General features: G+C 50.2%; 1 protein-coding gene across 1 annotated transcript in view; it reads right to left on the bottom strand.

Annotated features, from left to right (window-relative positions):
• SFRP1 (secreted frizzled-related protein 1) overlaps positions 1-17,913 on the bottom strand; it is a gene marked incomplete at its 5' end in the record, with an annotated part of 41,072 nt that extends 23,159 nt beyond the window's left edge. Inside the window, 2 exons of the mRNA XM_005856516.2 lie at positions 12,320-12,397; positions 17,433-17,913. Of these exons, the coding sequence (XP_005856578.1) occupies positions 12,320-12,397; positions 17,433-17,913 (559 nt within the window). The remainder of the gene's footprint in view (positions 1-12,319; positions 12,398-17,432) is intronic.
• Position 17,914: the final 1 nt, after the last annotated feature.

Genomic DNA, 17,914 nt, shown 5'->3' on the forward strand with positions numbered 1-17,914 from the left:
AAGCCTTCCTGAGCCCGGGGAAATCGGGGCCGTGTTCTGAGGGCCTCTCTCTGAAACGATGGGGGAAGGAGCAAGCCTCTGACCTCACCAGTGGAGACTTAGCACCTGCGAGGCCAGGCCAGCTGTAAGAGGCGCTCTCCCATTCGCTGTGCAAGCAGCTGGCTGCCATGGTTGTGCTTACCAGGCGGATGTGCTGTGAGCACACAGATAATCACATGGCTACACCCACAGCTCAGACCTCCCCATTACACAGACATAAACACACACACAAACCACTGAGGCGTCTCCTCTCGTCCTATATTGTAGCCACAGCCTCTCTTGGCTCCCTCCTCCAGAAAACCCCGGACACCTGAGCTGATCCAGCCCCTCGGGCCCTGACTAATGCCATTACCAGGCCAGCGATTACAAGGCTGGCTCCAGAAGCGCTGTGCTTGCTGCCTGCCTGGCCCACTAACAAGGTCTGGGGAGAAAAGTCAGGGCCGTTTATGACGGCCCCTAATGACGACTGCTCTTGGTAATGACCAGCTCTGCGGTGACCCAACTCGGAGTTGATTACAAGCTCTGGCTCCTGCTCCACACGCTCAGAACAAAGGTTTCTCGGGGGCCCCGACCGCAGCAGATGGGCCCCTTCCCTGACCGTGTGCTGACCTCATCAGGCCCGCTTTCAGGAGCTCCTTCAAGTGGGTGGCCAGCGCTGGCCCACCCCTGGCCAAGCACTGCCCTGAGCCCTTCAGGGATGTGACTTGAGGGCCTCCTCTCTCCCCCTTGTCCTAGATTGTAGCCACAGCCTCTTAAAAGAAGCCCTTGGGTGGGGAGCAGGAGGACACCTGAAAGAGAAGGTCCTCATTCATCCTGCGATGACGTGCTAACAGCAAAACCTCAGGCTTCAGGGGTGAGATGTTTGGAACAGGAGAGATGTTTGGTTGAGGGTGAGGGTGAGGACAATTGTATACAGATAAGACCCATCTTCTGGCCAACTAAGGTCTTATCTTCCTTGCCAAGGGCTCAACTCAGGATTCAGAGCACCACCTAGAGGGAGGAGGCGGCGGCTCTCTTTGGCTTTGACTAGGGATGGCCCTCTTCCTAGACCCTGGGGAGAAGGATACAAACATTCCCGTCCACACAACTGACAGCTCTTTGGGTGTTGATCACAAAGTCAGCCTATGAAGTATAAAGTATAAGCAGGGCCATGTACCCAGTAGAAGCCCCACAATCATCTGTTGAATTAAATCTGTGCAAGAATGCGCACCTCCTGCAGATAGATTTTCAACAGAAAATGCATGTGCACACACACACACACACACACATACCATACACCTGTTTTTAAATGAATACGTGCTTAGAGTGAAGAAGCTGTAACCCGAGAGGCTGGGTGGCTGGCATTTGGCACCTTGCACCTCTGAATCTCAGAACAAAGACTGTAACTCTCCAGTCAGCCCTGCTCCCTGTGGGTGGAGGGGGCTGCGGGTTCCCTGGAGGTTAGAGGCTGCCCTCATTGGCCCAGTGTCACCCTTCCACTTCCCAGCACCTTGCCCAAAGCAGACAATTCTTATTGATGGACCTCCTTCCCTCCTGTAGCCCTGCCCCGCTGGGCTCTGACTCAGGCCCATGGTCACAGTAAATGGGTAACCACACCTGCTCATTCCAACTGCTGCCCATTCATAGGAAGTGGTCCCGGTGCCACTGGGACCCTGCCTCCCTGCCAGCGGGGTACACAGGCAATGGTGTGGGTCAGAGGACCAACTTTTCTTCTTCACACCTCCAGTCAGCCTTCGAGACCCCACATTTCTGGCTGGGACTAGCCCTTACACAGGATGCTGAGTTGGTAGTCAGAAAGGACATGTGACTTTCTTTGCCTGCATTTATTTAGCTGCGTTAAGTTTAGTCACTTTAAGAATTATTATCTGTTTTGAATCTTCACGCGCCCTTTTCTAGCCCCCGTCTCCTGACACCAGGAATGCCTCCTTTACTTTCTCCATTAACCTTGAGCCTGAGTTAGGTTACTTTTCTCCTCGAGGAAACTTGTCTGAATTTCTCCAGCCTCCACCCCAAAAGGAAAAAACCCTTCCTTCTTCAGGCCGGGGAGTTGGGACCATGCACTAAAGCAGCAGTCGCCAACCTTTCGCGGACCTCACGGACCACCAGTGGTCCACGGGCCACCGGTTGGCGACCGCTGCACTAGAGCATCTGAAATCACCAGGAACAGAGACAAACAAGCACTGCCAAGGAAGGCCTCATCCACCGGATTCTTAAATTCTTGGAGGACAGGTCCCTCCACTCAGAGATGAGAACTCAGGAAGCCTGGAAGTGGGGCCACCTCAGCCACAGGCCCAAGTGCCTGCATCCAAGGCCCATGAGTTCATGGCAGCTGGCACCGCTGCCCCACGTGGAGTGTGCGTGAGAGGACTCTCCCGGGTGCCAACTGTTCTGAGGGTCTAAAGTGCTTATTCCAGGCCCCCATTCCTAGCTCTGCTGCCAGACTCAGAGTTTGGGGTCACCTGCCGCCCCAAAGCCATTCCCAGGAGCTGAATGGATCTGTTGTGGAAGACACACCAGTGTGAACTCAGTTTCAAAAGGCTCACACAGAGGAGAACACATCGGAGGTAGAGGAAGTGTCCTGGGTAGACGCTGATGGAAGGGCTAGAAAAAACAAGGAAGGCAAAACCCTGCTCAGAATCCTGCCAGACGGAGCCAGAACACAGCTCAGGGAGCTGGTCCCCAAGTGCCTCCCACTGCCAAAGCACATTGTGGGCATCTCTGTACAACTCACAGACATCCTTTCAGAATTTGTAAATGATTTCCCTATGCCTGCCCTGCAGAAAGCACTCCTTTATCCCCCTAAATATCTGCAAGCCAGTAAGCATCTGTTACCTGCACATCAATCTCTCAGCGCTGCCAGGCAGCCTGGCCTCGCAACCCCAACCTGGAAAGGCCGTTTATTCTCGGGACTCAACCCTGAGCACACGAGCCCAACCTGAAAAGTCCTCATCAGACAGACACAGGCGTCACCTGTTCTCCAGGGTCCTGGTTCCTCTCCCTGACCCAGCACCGAGGTCGGCATGGCAGGGGCCCAGGGTGGCGCCTAAGTTATGGGAAGTACCTGCAGACACCATGAAACTTGGTCCTGCTCTAAGTGAAACTCAGTCCTGACCAAGCACGGTGGTCTGGAAGCTCCAGCCTCTGGGACTGAGAAGCAATCGGTTTATAACTCAGCAGTCACTCCCTAGAAAGCCACGATGAACAATGACCACCATAGCTTCCATTCAAGATGGAGAAGGATTATTTCCTCCCTTCTCCATCATCCCCTTTTGTTTGTTCATTCACTCATCACTCAGATGGTCCTGGGTACTCGCGGCAGCACCCACAGAGCAGGACGCGCCCTCTTTACTCCCAAGGGGATCTCTCGCGACCACCACCAGTGAGCAAAGCTGGGGACCCCGGGGAAGCACCTCGGCCCTTCTGGCACTAGAATTCCAGCTCAGCAGAATTCACAATGATCTCCCCCTCCCACCGTGCCCTGGCCCCAGCTCCCAAATCACTCAACACGCCCCAGCCCCCTGCCAATTTGGTTCAACAAATGTCTATTTTCAAAGAAACCTAAGCCGGCCGCTTCTGGTTCACGTCCCTCATAACTCATCACCGGCTGTGTATGCGATGCTGAGGGAAGCCGTCTGAGGCTGGTCCCCCTCTGAGCCAGGAAGTCCCCAGTGCCAGCATTAAGTGGCACTCAAGCCCAGGGAGGCCCGCGCAATAGGGGCGGCCTCTGCGCACACAGGCGCTGCCAGTTCTCACTCCTGGCGGCCCAGCGGCCAGGCTGCAGCGCCAGGTCCTCCCGGCACAGAGAGAGTGACAGCGCTAGTGACAGGCCCGTCCTCTTACACGGCAAAGCTGTAGCTCAAATATTTATTGTATGTGTCTGGCTTTCACACGGAATCTGCAACCTGCCAGTTAGCAGTGTTTACCTTGGTAGAAATTCACGGGAAACCTTAGCCTGAACAGGCCCGGAGTTTATTTTACTGCCAGATAAACAACTTTCTTTGATAAATCATCCATGTGACAGTGTTCCTGAAAGACTAAACAAAGATTTCGAGTGCAATCTATAGGCCTTTGAGAAGCCTTTCAAAGCTAATGCATGTTTAATTGGCTGCTCTAAGCAGGCTGAGGCAGGGCAAGGGCCTGACATTTCTGTGGCCATTTGTTCTCCTTTAAAAAAAAAAAATACAGACTGGAGTTTCTGGCTCATTTCTGCAAAATTGGACAAAATTTACCAATATTTAAATGTTCGGTTGCTTCTCAACAGCCTGTGTTTTGGTCCAAAGGGGCACCTATCAAATATCAACAAGGCAGTTGTTGGAAAGGGAATTAAAAACTGCCCTGCAGATACTGCTTGAGAAAAGGGGAGGATGGACGGAAGTTCAACACACAAGGTCTAAGTCCCTCTTAAACAGGCCCAATGAATTATGAGCAGAAAAGCTCATATTAGGACTATGATTTCTAAGTAACACACAAAAACACAAAGAAAAAGCGTGGGTCAGCCTGTCCTAGACTTGGTCTACACTCAGCCCAAGCTCCCTGTGTTCTGCAGGCTTGGCTGTCTGATGACGTAAGGGTGGCATCTAACTAAAACTGCTAGTAGGTAGGGTTTGTGTGTTTTATTTTGTCTGCTTTGGTTTGGTTTGGGTTTGGGTTTGGTTTTTTAACTACAGCACCTTGAAGTTGCATAAAACTTTTAAAGCTTTTCCAAATACAGACTGGAGTTTCTGGGCTTTTTAAAAGGCTTCTTCAGCATAATCCTCTTTTAACCAGAGAATTAATCGGGACATTCCATTCCATGTCCTAACTTTTTTTTTTTTTGCCAACCAGATTTCATTAGTGCCAGGCTCTTCTTACCTGGGCTGATTTCCATCCTGACACAATCTTTTTGAATAAGAAGAGAACATGGCTAGGGATGGAGCAGCCACCATATTCCAAAAACTATACACACTTGATTAATTCAATTCTCCCCGACAGTGACACAGGAATCGCCGTCCACATTTTACAAGTGAGGAGATAGGCTAGGGGAGGTTGAGAGACTTCCTCAAGGTTGCTCTGTTTATCGGGTTGGGATTCAATCCAAGCCCGTTTGGCCCAAGGCATATGTTCTTTATATCCTACTGTACTACCTGCTTCTCTCCACAAAGAAAGAAATCAGCGACTGCTGAGCCCTTTCTATGTGTTAGGCACAGACATCAGCCCATTTATATCCCACAAACTCTGAAGTAGTGAAGGAACACCCTGTGCCCCCCTTCCCAGGGAGCTTCCTCTACAGTTCCTGGCAGGACGGAAATGTGATGGGCGTGAGAGAACATGAAGGAGGAAGGGTATGGAATCTGGATTGGCTACCCAGGTACGTGCTGATGGGAACAAAGCCTGTAAGGGATGCCAGGCGGAGTGGCCCTGGGCAATCAACTGGCTAACTCCTCTATCTGAGCCTTCTTTTCCTCAGCCTTTAGGATAAAAGCCCTGGACTGGCTGATCTTGAGGCCCCATCATGCTCAGCAGATCTAATGACAATGGGGTACAGATGAGCAAGACAATGCTCAAAGAAATGGGCCACTTGTGTGGGTTACGAACAGCCCCTCTATCCGAGCTCATCCTTTACCCCTCTTCCTCCAGCCAGTCTCAGAGAGGCTTCAGGTAGCAGGGGTGAATTGGAGGGCAAATCCTCCTTCCCCCCTTCTCCATGGTAGTTTGTGTATACATCAGATGATAAAGAGGACATTTGTTAAGTGAAATAAGCCAGACACAAAAGGATAAATACTGTAGGATTCCACTTATATTCGGTACCTAGCATAGTCAAAGTCATAGAGACAGAAAGTAGGATGGTGGTTTCTGGGAGTGAGGGGAGAGAAGAATGGGGAGTTAGTGCTTGGGTAGAGTTTCAATTTGGGATGATGAAAAATAACCAAAGACGAATGGGGGTGACGATTGACAACAATGGGAATGTACTCCATGCCACGAAACTGTATACTTAGAAATGGTAAACTTTATATTATGTACATTTTACCACATTAAACTTTTTTAAAGATGAGGGCTAGGCAATTGGGCAGGGCTACTCACACCCGGAGAATTACAGAATCACAGGTTGGAGAGTACATCACCGATTGGCAACTGACCCTCCCCAGGTCAGACCTGGACTTCACCACAAAGAGGGGGAAGTCACATGTCAGCCAATCCTGAACCAACCAAGTCCATACCTAGCTATGTCTTAGTACAAAGAAAAGCCACCATTCCGGCACGGTGCAAGGAGGTGGGAGAGCTGGAACCAGAATTCAGTTCAGGAAAGATTTCGACAAATAAGCCGAGAGCAGAGTTCATTTCTCTGGTGAGAGTCACAAAGGGAGGCCTCCAGTGCCAGGGACAGTCGCTGGGCTACTGCTGTACCTGCAGAGAGCCCCAAAACGAATGTTCAGTGAGTCCAGCCTGTTTGCTGGGCCCAGGACTGGGTTCCTTACCCACTAGCTCATCTGCTCCTTACCAAAACCTATACCTGGCCATCAGTTGTCATTTCTTAGAGGGAACCTGAGGGCTAGAGGGGTTGAGAGATTTGCCCAGTGCTGCAGAGTATTCATACAGTGGTAGAGGGAGGGCTGAACTCAGTCCCAGAAAACGCCATGCCCACCCATGGATCCTGGGTTCTGTGTACTTTCTCACACTTAAATATGCTTTCACGGGTTCAAAGATGCTAAAGAGAAGTGCTTCTCATTGAAATTTGCTTTATCTAACTGTCCTCTCGCGACAGGTATAGACAAGAAGGACTGAGAGGAGATGGGATGCACCACCCTCACCAGTGGGGGAACTAGGGCTCTTTCCCCAGCTTTTCCTCCGTTCCTCAATGTGACTTCCGAGTGCAAGGTGCTCCCGATCTGACCTCAATCCAAACTGCTCAAGACCTGCTTCGTCTGGCCAGGACCCCAGGTCTGGCATCTATTCAGGAACTCTCCTATCTGAGACGGTGGGTGAGCCAGGAATGACATCACAACTCACCCGGCCAACTCGAAGGCTTGGAAGGCTCCTGGTTTGGCGAGGTCTGTGCACTGTCCAGCCCGCCTTGTGCCTGGGAAGACTAGACTGGTCTCTGACCGTGAACTGGGCATTACACTTCCAGGGCACTTAAAGTGCTCAACCCTGTCTCTTCTCTCACATGAGATGCCACAACTCCTTCTGACTATAGACAGAGCTGGGGATGGGTTATGTATTTTAGAGATTGTCTATTAGTCTTCTCCCCGCCTCCAGCCTCTCTCTCTGGCTTCTCCAGTATCTGCGAACACCCTTAAGCCTTTGTTTCCCTTCTCTCATGTCTATTTAATTTCACTTTGACTGAACTAGATTTCTGAATGCTAGGGCTTCTTTTTCTTTTACATATACACTCAGTCACCCCCACCAGGGCATGTGGTTTTCCTTGGACTTAATAAACAAGTGGCACATATTCACTTGGAAAGGAGCCTTCGTCCTCTTATTAAAAAAGGAAGTCCAGTTCCCAAATCCCTGCCATCCTGTGTCACTTATATTCTCATCTGACAAACATTTAATTGTGCCTCCATGTCTAAGACACCGTGCCAGAGGCTCTAAGTACAAGCAGACCTTGTTCTGTTCATTCTAAGACATGGATTATCGTTACATTTGAACACAAACTATGTTTTCTTTGTTAGTGGTACCAAATCAATAGTGCATCTCACAATTAATGGGCATCTTATATTAAGTAAAATACGGTACAAGATACAGACCCTGCTCTCAAGCAGCTTACAGATGTTGCAATTATTTTGCTGGCAGCCAGTTTTCCTCCTCTGTGGGAGGAAACTCGGGGCTTAGTTTGGAAAGGCTGGACCTACTCTTTGCAAGAGATCAAACAGCCCTTCAGCGTAAAACACTGTGTCTCCGAACAGCAGCACAGCCAAGACACCTTGGAAAAGGAGTGAGAACAGATTTGCGAAGGTGCAGGAATCTTCAAACATCCTTCTTGTAGGAAATACTCCCAAACACTTAACTGTGAGAGCTGATTTTTTGCTTTCCTATTTGACTCGTTTTTAGTGTTGCAAAAGTATGTTTTTACTCTTTATGAGGAAACATATAAATGGGGGGAATCCTTCCAGAAAGCAAGGAAAATTTCTGGGAGCAAAGAAATCTTTTTCCACAGTGAGAAAATACCAGGCTAAAGAAGTTGTCAACTGAACTCTCAAGCTCAAGAAAACTGTGGAAGCCGGTAAAAGAAAGCTCTGAACTATCTCATCATCATGCACATTTCCAGCAGAAAAGCTTAAGGGTGTTTGCAGATACTGGAGAAGCTAGAGTGAGTGGCCAGAGGTGGGGTTCTAACCTGGCAGCAATTATAAATCAGACCCTCACATCCCTGGGACAAGCTGACCTGAAGACGGCCATGGGCACTGGGTTACTAACAGCAGGATCATTAGTGTGGCCACTTGCAATACTATATTGGCCTGCGTAAGAGGAGAGAGCAGCAGCCTGTTGTCACGTAGCAGGAAAACCAGAGAGGACAAAAAGCAGGTCGGCGCGTCCTAAATTGAGCACTGCACGTAGGCTGGCCACCAACCTGAATTCAGAAACTGCACCACCTAACTTCTGGCTACCCCATCTGGTGCTTGATCCAGGCTGATCCAACTGCATTCCTGAGCATCAGCACACAGGTGTTTCTACTGATGCTTTTCCCTGTTGGGGGAAAAAAATGTGTTCTGAACCGAGGGGGTCCAGCGCAGGGGCGGAGAGACTGGTGGCCAAGCACACCAGGCAGAGTTAAGCGTGCACTGCCCGAGGAGGAGGGATGGTAGGCCATGCGGGAGTCCGAGGAGGAGTTGGCAGGAGGGCAAGTGTGCGTGCTGACCCAGAAGGAATGCACCCCTTGTTCCTGGAGCTCACAGAGAGCCTTCCAACAACCTGATGTCTTCCCATCCGGGATGTCAGGGCCACTTACTGCAAAGTTTGATCCCTGGAGTAGGGAGTAAAATGTTCTTTTTCTTTTCTGTTGTGTGTCATCTTACATTGCCGAATGTCTTTGTTTCCTAATTGAATCCCATCAGTGTAAGCTAACTGTTTCACTTACTTGAACTCAGCTCAGAACAAGTTCCCCACAAGGCTGCATTCTTCAGGGTGCTCAGAAGGGCAGAGCTAGGCTCAGCCCCTGCAGAGAGGAGGGGAGGAGCCCTACTTATTGTCTTAGAAGAACATTACAAATAGAAAAACTAAAAGTCTCTCTGCATCCAAATCAAAGAGGCCTCGCATATACCACACCCACGCTGGAGAGATAAACGTCTCTACGGCAAAGTCCGGTGGCCGTTCGTCTTCTCTTAAAGAGGAAGGCAACGTGACAGAGAGTCACAACATGACTCAGAGTCAAAGAACTCCAGTTGGGAAAGTCAGATTCCTTATTTATGAAATAAGTGAACTTGATAAGATGACCTGTACGTTCCGGGAGGAAGTCAAAAGTTCTATGAACCCAAGAAGAAAATAATCTCGGAGCTAAAAGAACACAGTCCCAGTCACTCAGATTCACGGAGACCTGATTGGTTATTAAAATAAGATAGAGCCCTCTCTCCTGGAAGCCATGCGCAGGTGCTTGCTCACTCACCTGCTCACTTAGTAGGCACCTACTTTTTAAGGGAAAAGATGTCCATCCCCAGGTGAGTTACCTGAGCACCAGACTCTTACCCTACACCAAAAGGTCAACCTTTCACATTCAAATTATTTCCCAAGGCTTGACTCTTCAGCTCACCTCTAGGGAATGTCTCCAGGTTCACTAGTTGCCACAAAGCCCCTAGTTACCAGAATTTTGGTAGGTAATTGGGGGAGATTAGAGGAGACCTGATGACAAGTTCAGGTTGGTATGTTCCAGACTACAATCGGGGCGTAAGCATGGATTCTTTTCTCACACTTCCTTGGCATTAATTAACTTTGGCCTTGAGTCCCCACACCCCTCTCTTCAGCTGGTAAGTTATAAAATGACTCCATAGTGTCTAGAAAATCATTGATTAGTGTTTGGTCAGGATTTTAAATTTCTTAAAGTTAAATTTCAATTTACCCTAGGTAAGTATTTTTTTATATGGCATCTAGCACAGGGCTTTGCACCCAAGAAATATTGAATGAATAGACATGTGAATCAATGAATAATCAGATGCACTGGATTTGAGCTCCATACCAGGAAGACACCCCCTGCTAGTCACCTCCACACTCAGTTCCAGGGTTTTTCCATCACTCTTCCCTCAGGAGCTGAGCCTGATAGAAGTCACATGAGCATTCACATCAGCTAATATATTACCTTTCAGAGTTTCACTCAATTCCCTGGATTTGATGAACTGCCAGGGGGCCAATTTCTGAAAGTAAGTGTGGTGATTTACAATAGCGGAAGAGGATCAATGAAATCTACAAGAGTGGCCCCTTAGTCATCCCTCCTAAGGATCCTTCAGGAACACAGCCATACGTGAGCAGATTCTTCCTGCCCCAGCCACGCAGCAAAAGGCTTCCCCTCAGGATTTCTGAGAGACTTTATGTTCTTTTTCTCCATTTCTTAGGGAAAAAAATCCCAACCCCATGTGTGGATGTAAAGCTTGTTGCTAAGGCAATGAGGGGCTGCGCACCCACAGGCTTACTCACAGGAGACCCACCAGGTTCAGCCTGGCATTGAACACCTTCTGACGAAGCAAGAGTGTGACCATCAAGAAGCAAATGCCACTACGGTCAGATGGCGGGGTAATCAGAGCCCTCTATAACAATTTCATTTGAGTTCATTTAAGATGACAACAAGGAAAAGTGTGTGACAAACACAAGCAGCAAAATGCAGAATAGACCAAATCTTTGAGGTCCTGCTGTCCTCCCCAAGGATGAAGGAGGCAGACGGAGACACCTAGTGTAGAAATGAAGCATGCAGCCTTGGCCAGTTTGGCTCAGTGGATAAAGCATTGGCCTATGGACTGAAGGATACCAGGTTCGATCCTGGTCAAGGGCACATACCCAGGTTGCGGGCTCGATCCCCAGTGTGGGGCATACAGGAGGCAGCCAATCAATGATTCTCTCTCATCATTAATGTTTCTATCTCTCTCTCCCTCTCCCTTCCTCTCTGAAATCAATAAAAATATTTTTTTTAAAAAAGAAAGAAATGAAGCACGCAAAACACATCCCTCCTCAAGAAGCTCTCCATGGCAAAGGGTCTCAATTCCCCAACGTGTCTTCAGTCACAATGGCAAATACCCTGAGAGCACATCTGTCATATGTACAATGTCCTTTAACTTGTGTGTGCACACACATACGTGTGCAGCTCATTCAGACGTGGCACTTTGCCAGTACGAGGCCTTTTCGTGTACTTGGTGATGTGTGGTGGTGGTTCTGAAAGGGCACACTCACGTTACTTACTGTTCTGCTTTTCCTGGTAAGAATTCTGTACAAAATCCAGCCTCAGGGACACGGTGCAGGCATCATGAGAAACCCCCATTCGCGTCAGGCTGAACCTGTCCTTCAGCAAAGCAGGCCTGGCCCAGACCATAAAATAGAGGCAGGCACAAGGGAGTCAGCTGTTCAAATGGATGCGGTGAACATTTATTTCTCCCAGAGGAGAGACGCCCATGGTGTCTGGAGCACGGGTCTTCCACCACATCCCCACCAGGGACCATCCCTGAAAGGCCACCTGAGATCAGCTCCCCGGGACACATCAAGCCTTTCTCCTGGGCTCTAAGTGCTGATTCAAAATTCCCCTTTAACCCACAGTGATTTGGGGAAAAGGAAGCTAAATCCCAATCCTGTGGGGGTGTCAATTTTCTTTGCCTGGAAGGACCTGATAGAGGCCCCTTCTCTGAGTGCCCTAACAGTAGACTCACCTCCCTAGGAAGGCACCCAGCCTCCAGCCATTTTAGATCCTGGGTAGAGTGGTGCTGACACCTAGGGGTGGATGGAGAAAGAGCCGGTGCGGAGAGAAGACCAGCCCTAGCTGCCCGCTGTGCCTCCTGGTAGTGTCCAAGGAGTGGTGTTTCCCCCTAGTTCCTGTCCACCTGTCCCCAAGTCTACCCCTCGCTCCTAGAGAAGGTCGCCAAAATCCTGACCAAGGACCTCCCACACAGAAGGACAAAAGCAAAGTTTGACTTTAATAACAACCGCCCGGATCCCCACCCTGTCTAGTCTTCCATCTGCCTGAGAAAAGTAGCCACAAGGGAGGCTGGAAGTAGAGAACATAGCGCCCCCAAAAGACGCATCAACAGGCTCTGTTCAGCAGGGATATGGGCCAGAAGGAACCTGGGAATGCCAAACCTCCCCAAGGCAGCCAGGGATGCTTTCTTACCAAACTCGCTCGCACAGAGATGCTCAATTATCGCTTCGGATTTCAACTCGTTGTCACATGGAGGACACACAGTTGTGCCTAGGAAGGGAGAGGAGGAGAAAAAGGAGCTGTGAGTTATGGGTTAATGGGTGCAGAGAGAAGCCTTCCCTGGGAAAGACATCAACCCACGACCAGAAAGAAAGTAGTTAAAGGTCTTCTGGAATTTCTGAAGGGCAACCTGAAAATCAAAAAGAAGACTCCTAAAGCCCACAACCTAAAGCTATAAGCAGACATACGGCTTCTTGAAAATTTCGGGGCTAGAGCTGTTGAATATGGCACACCTATTTAAAGCAACAATATCGGGTTGGGTGGAAGCAGTCCTGTAACTTGTGGCTTAATGGGGTATGGTGGGTCTCAGGGAAAAGTTGACTTATAAACCAAACACATCTATTCCAGTTGTTGGTTTCCTGTTCTTTCCCCCCTCTCTTTTAAATATCCCCCATCCAATTCCCACCCCCTTCCCATTCCCAAACTCCCAACAAGACAGCAGGTCAATCTGACCGGCTCTTCAGGAGCCAATAAATAAAAACTCAGCCAACTCATGAACTCTAACCCCAGGCCCAGAACACCCCTCTCCAAAAGGGCAATTGCTAGCAAGAGCTGCCAAATGGGAGGAGAGAGCTGGGTGGGAGAGACCCTCTGGAGGCATTTTCACAGCACTGTGAAGTGCTTTGAAGAGATGTGTGTATGGCTGACCTGAGGGCCACTGATAGGTGGCTAAGCTCCAGGGGAAGAGGCATCTGAGGCCAGGGCTAGAGGCCTCCTCCAAGACAAAATGCTGCTGGTGCTAGAGGGATCCTGGGGAGATAAACTGTCTCTGTGGAAGGGCAGGGAGAAAGTGGTACAGTGGAATCCCCAGAAGGGCGCAGTGGCTTATCATCACCATCACCATCCTCACCACCACCACCACACCACCACCATCACCACCACCACCACTACCACCATCATCACTATCACCATCTCTCAAACCACCTGGAGTTTTATCCATGATCTAGGAAGAAAGCATTAGCATGTTCCAAGGGCACTCCATCCTTGGCACAGCATTAGAGGCCATGCCAGGCTGGAGCTAAGGAGCAAAGGAAAGTCACCCCAAGGAAGGATGTGTACTGAGTGACATTTGCTCAAATATAAGGCTCTTCATCCTGCTCCCTTCCTTCCCTCTCCATGGCTTCTGGGATAGCAGTCCTCCTCTATGAGCTCCCCTATGGCTCAGTGAAATGAGCAAAGCCTCCCAAGATGGGAGGTAGGTAAGGAGCTGCACAGCCCTCCCAGATCAATGCTGTTCCCAGGACATAACTGGCCCAGAGCTGGCCACCCACCCCCCACTTCCCAGCAGGAAAGTGGGCCTAGCAGAAACCACATGCCTTAGTCTTTGTACCCAGGGCCAAACACCGTCCCGATTCTCAGTGCAGCAGGAACCATAGCCACACTCCAAGCAGAAGACTGTCTGACTGTCTTTTGGCCCAGATGTTGGAAATTTGCTTTTCACACAAAATCAAATTTGAAATTGGTAGTGTTTCTAACAAAGGGAAAAACTTAGCCAGAGTTTTACATATGGTTCTTGCTTCCCTGGGGAGAAAAACAGGGAAAGGAAGTCCCACAATATGGGAAGGACATTGTTACTTATAGAGGGAGCATCAACTTTGCTGTGGGATTTTCCTTGTTTCCTTATTTTTTAAAAAGTGGAAGCTATCATATTGCAAGGTTCTATGAATACAACCTTGACTAAACAAGTAGCAGGACCAGGGCCATCAGCATGTAAACACCAGGTCTCCATCGGCTCCACACACTCACATCATGTGGTGCAGACACACTGAGTTCCCCACGGGGGCACTTCCCTCCGTGACCTTTGGCCGTCAGTGCCTCTCAGGGCTGCAGGATCTTGCTGAGGTGAGCTCAACGTGGCTTCCCCCCATCTTGCTTTCCTTATAGCAGACTCTGGAGCAGCAGCAGACTCTGGAGCAGCAGCAGCTTGATCCAGAGAAGGGAGGAATGTGTAATGCAATATTAATCTGTGCCCCTCCGATTGTCCTTGGGGCCCCACAGGCTGCCTCGGCAGGAGAAATCCACCCAGTCATCTGGCTGAGAGGTGGAACAAAACCCCTTTGAAAGTGTATTTAAAATAATGTTTAAAGCAAAGGAACCAAAACCTAAAACGTTTTTGTGTTTTATTAATATTTAAAGGGAAGTAGAAGAGAAAGTCCCACAGTGGAATCAGGATTGAGTGAATTTTTTAAAATCAATGCACACACATGTACCTCACACATTCTCTACCCCCCCTCTCAAACACAGCACATCACCCCCCCTTCTCTCTCCCTCTTCCTCTCTCTCTCTCTCTCTCTCACACACACACACACACACACACACACACACACACACACACACACAGCAGGTCTCCCCCAGCCATCTCCCGGATACATGGAGAAGGGGCTCTGTAGAAGGCTCTTGGTCATAATGATCACACTGCGGCCTCTGCGATCTGTGACTACAACAGCCAGGCTGATTTAATGCACAACATGCGTAAATAACAACAAAACTAAACTAAAAGTATTTGCTTGTTCAAACAACTTCAATCAGTAAAACCTGGCAGGGAGGGGGAACAACTTATCAGAGTGCACAGGTCTAACGTAAGTGCAAGACTTAGAAATAACTTTCCTGGGGAAAGAACCATCGCCTCTCCCATAACAGATGCTTGATGCAGCTCAGGCCATGGCCTTTTTTTTTGGGGGGGGGGGGGTCTTTTGCCTCATTTCTCATAACTAAGTTTATCTTTAATAACACATGGCCACAAAGGGAGGCCCAATACCCTCAAGTATGTAAACAGAAATCAGCTAAATCATGCAGAGATCTGATGCTGCTTTGAAAACTGTTTTAATTTTTAAGAATAAAACAATAAAAAGAGTGCATGTGTACTTATTGCCATCCAAAAGTACCAGTTCTTATTCGGGAGCTACCAGCCATAAGGTTTTAATGACCAGTAGTGCGGTCATCTCAGCCTGTCCCAACACACACACACACACACACACACACACACACACACACACACACAGCCTTTCCACCTCCAGTGGCCATCCTGCCTCAGAGGAAGTCCTGTGGGGCTCCCTCTGAGTGGCTGTAGTGCTGGGGAGGAACAGATTCCTTCTCAAAGCAGAGCCTCTCACCAAAAATACCTAGGGAGAACCAGTTCCCTGGTCCCACACCTGACTGGACTGCTCACAGCCCCTCTCTCTGTTCAGCAGCTGGTCTTGGGAAGGTGACTACTTGGACGGAGGAAGGAGAGAGGAGGATGTACAAAAAGGCCCAGGCAAGGGGAAGCAGACAAGTGGAACAGCAGCCAAAGAGTAAACGGCTTCACGAAGACACCCAGACTTTGGAGTTCAGCTGGGAGGATCCTTTCCTCTTCCTCAGTAGGCTCCCCAGCCAGTCTTCCCATCTTCCCCCAGAAAGTATTCCCCCAAAGATCTCCATGTCCACCAACTAGCTGTCCCAGAAAGATGAGTGGACTCGGCCCAAGCAGAGCTGGCCACAGCCTCGCGGAGCAGGGCTGGGCTGGGCTAATCCCCCAGTGGCCCTCCGCGGGGGAAGGGAAGGAGGAAAATGCTGTGGGCTGCAGGGGATGGCTCCACACAGAACACAAAGTGCTTTGTTTGCTCTAGGTAATTGCTCAGCTCTCAGGGTTGCACTTCCCAAAGGTTAACCCTGTGCAGACACCCAGGAAGCGGAGAGCAAGAGGTGCCCGGACTTCGCCACTGCAGGCAGGCTGCAGCCTTTCCAACCGGCCGGGACCCACGCCACCCAACATCAAGTACATCAGACTGATCTTCTCCCTTCCTAGAATAAGTAAGTGCATTCAAAGTTCAGGGTGCCCCTTGCCCCATACCTACCCCCACCCTCACTCTGGGGGAACACGCCCTTCAGTGGACATCCCTTTTTGGCATCACAAGAGGATGGGTGAAGTCAGCAAACAGCCAGCCCCACACCCGAAAAGCCCTCCCGACACCCGCCCCTGTGCTCAGCACACCTGGGTATGGCTCCCCATCTCAGACTATCTCCGCATCCTTAAATCTCAACTCTGCTTCCAAAGAATTCAGGGTTTAATTCACTCCTATAAAAGTCAGGCCATCAAGTTGGGGGTTTTGCTGGTTTGGTTTCGCTGACTCTCTGAGATTTCCCCCCTCACCCCCCACTCAAGAATTGCCCTTTAAAGTGGCAGGGACTTCGAGGAACCTCGGATGGTCCCTGAGACAGTTAAGAAAGTATCAGAAATCCCACTCCCCAAGGAGAGACGAACAATGAACTAATTACATTTTAATCTTTCTAATTACCTGAGGATTTGTGTAAATGAGAGAAGCAGGGGGTATGCAAGAATGAGAAAGAAGAGACTTTCCATCCCCCAACCCTCCCCAAACTGTTACCTGAAAGGGGTGGAGAAACAGAAATCCCCGGTTTCTAAACTTTCTTCCTCAGCCAGAACTGCAGCTTGCCCTCCTGGGCTGAATGACTAGTTAAGGGAAAAGTTGTTTGTTTGTTTGTTTGTTTGTTTGTTTAAATCCTCATGGAACCTCTGAAAATAAAGCTGCTCCTTAGCATGTTCCCGGCCTTTCTGGGCTTTCTACGGTATTGGTTTTTCCCTCCTGGCGCATCCTGTCTGGGGTGTTAAGCGCTGCGATGGGGACTCGGTTCTCTCCCAGAGGAGAGACGGGCTCCCCTTTTATTTGGAGCTTTAGGCTTTGTTTCAGGTGTGGAAAGGAGAGACTGGACCCCAGGAAGAGCGGCTCCAGAAGCGGGACCCCGTTTAAGGAAGGGGGGAGGCTCAGCCGTCGCTGCCGGGCGAGCCCTGAGGTCCTTGCACCTGGATCGGGAGGGGAGCTAGGCAACACCTGGGACGGACTGCAAGCTGTGAAAAATCATTCTGCACAGCTTAAGAGCAATCTTTAGGGAGCACGTCCGAACTCCGGGGTGGAGCGGCAGCCGCGGGATCGACTGTGGCAGAGGCTTTCCCGCAGTCTCCGCTGCAGCCGGGCGAATCCCGGGGTCCCCAGCCGCCCCGGGCATCGGAGAGGGGAGGGCTTACCTTGAGGTTTGGAGGCTTCGGTGGCATTGGGTGGGGTCATGGCGATGCAGACGTCCCCCTCGGGGAACTTGTCACACTTGAGCATCTCGGGCCAGTAGAAGCCGAAGAACTGCATGACCGGCTCGCAGGAGTCCCGCACGGCCTCGCAGAGCCAGCGGCACGGGAAGATGGGCCGGTCCAGGCAGACGGGCGCGAAGAGCGAGCAGAGGAAGACTTGGGTGCCGATGTGGCAGTTCTTGTTGAGCAGGGGCACCCAGCTGCTGGCCTGCTGTTTCACCTCGGCCATGGTCTCGTGCTCCAGCAGGTTGGGCAGCACCATCTTCTTGTAGCCCACGTTGTGGCACAGCCGCAAGTCCGCCGGGATGTCCACGCACTGCGGCGCCTTGGTGTAGAAGCGCCCGTTCTGGTACGAGCCGATGTCCGACTGGAAGCTCACGTAGTCGTACTCGCTGGCCGAACCCGCGGCCAGCAGCCCGGCCGCC

The sequence above is a fragment of the Myotis brandtii genome, unplaced genomic scaffold (assembly GCF_000412655.1).
Source record: "Myotis brandtii unplaced genomic scaffold, ASM41265v1 scaffold103, whole genome shotgun sequence".
Taxonomy (NCBI): Eukaryota; Metazoa; Chordata; class Mammalia; order Chiroptera; family Vespertilionidae; genus Myotis; species Myotis brandtii.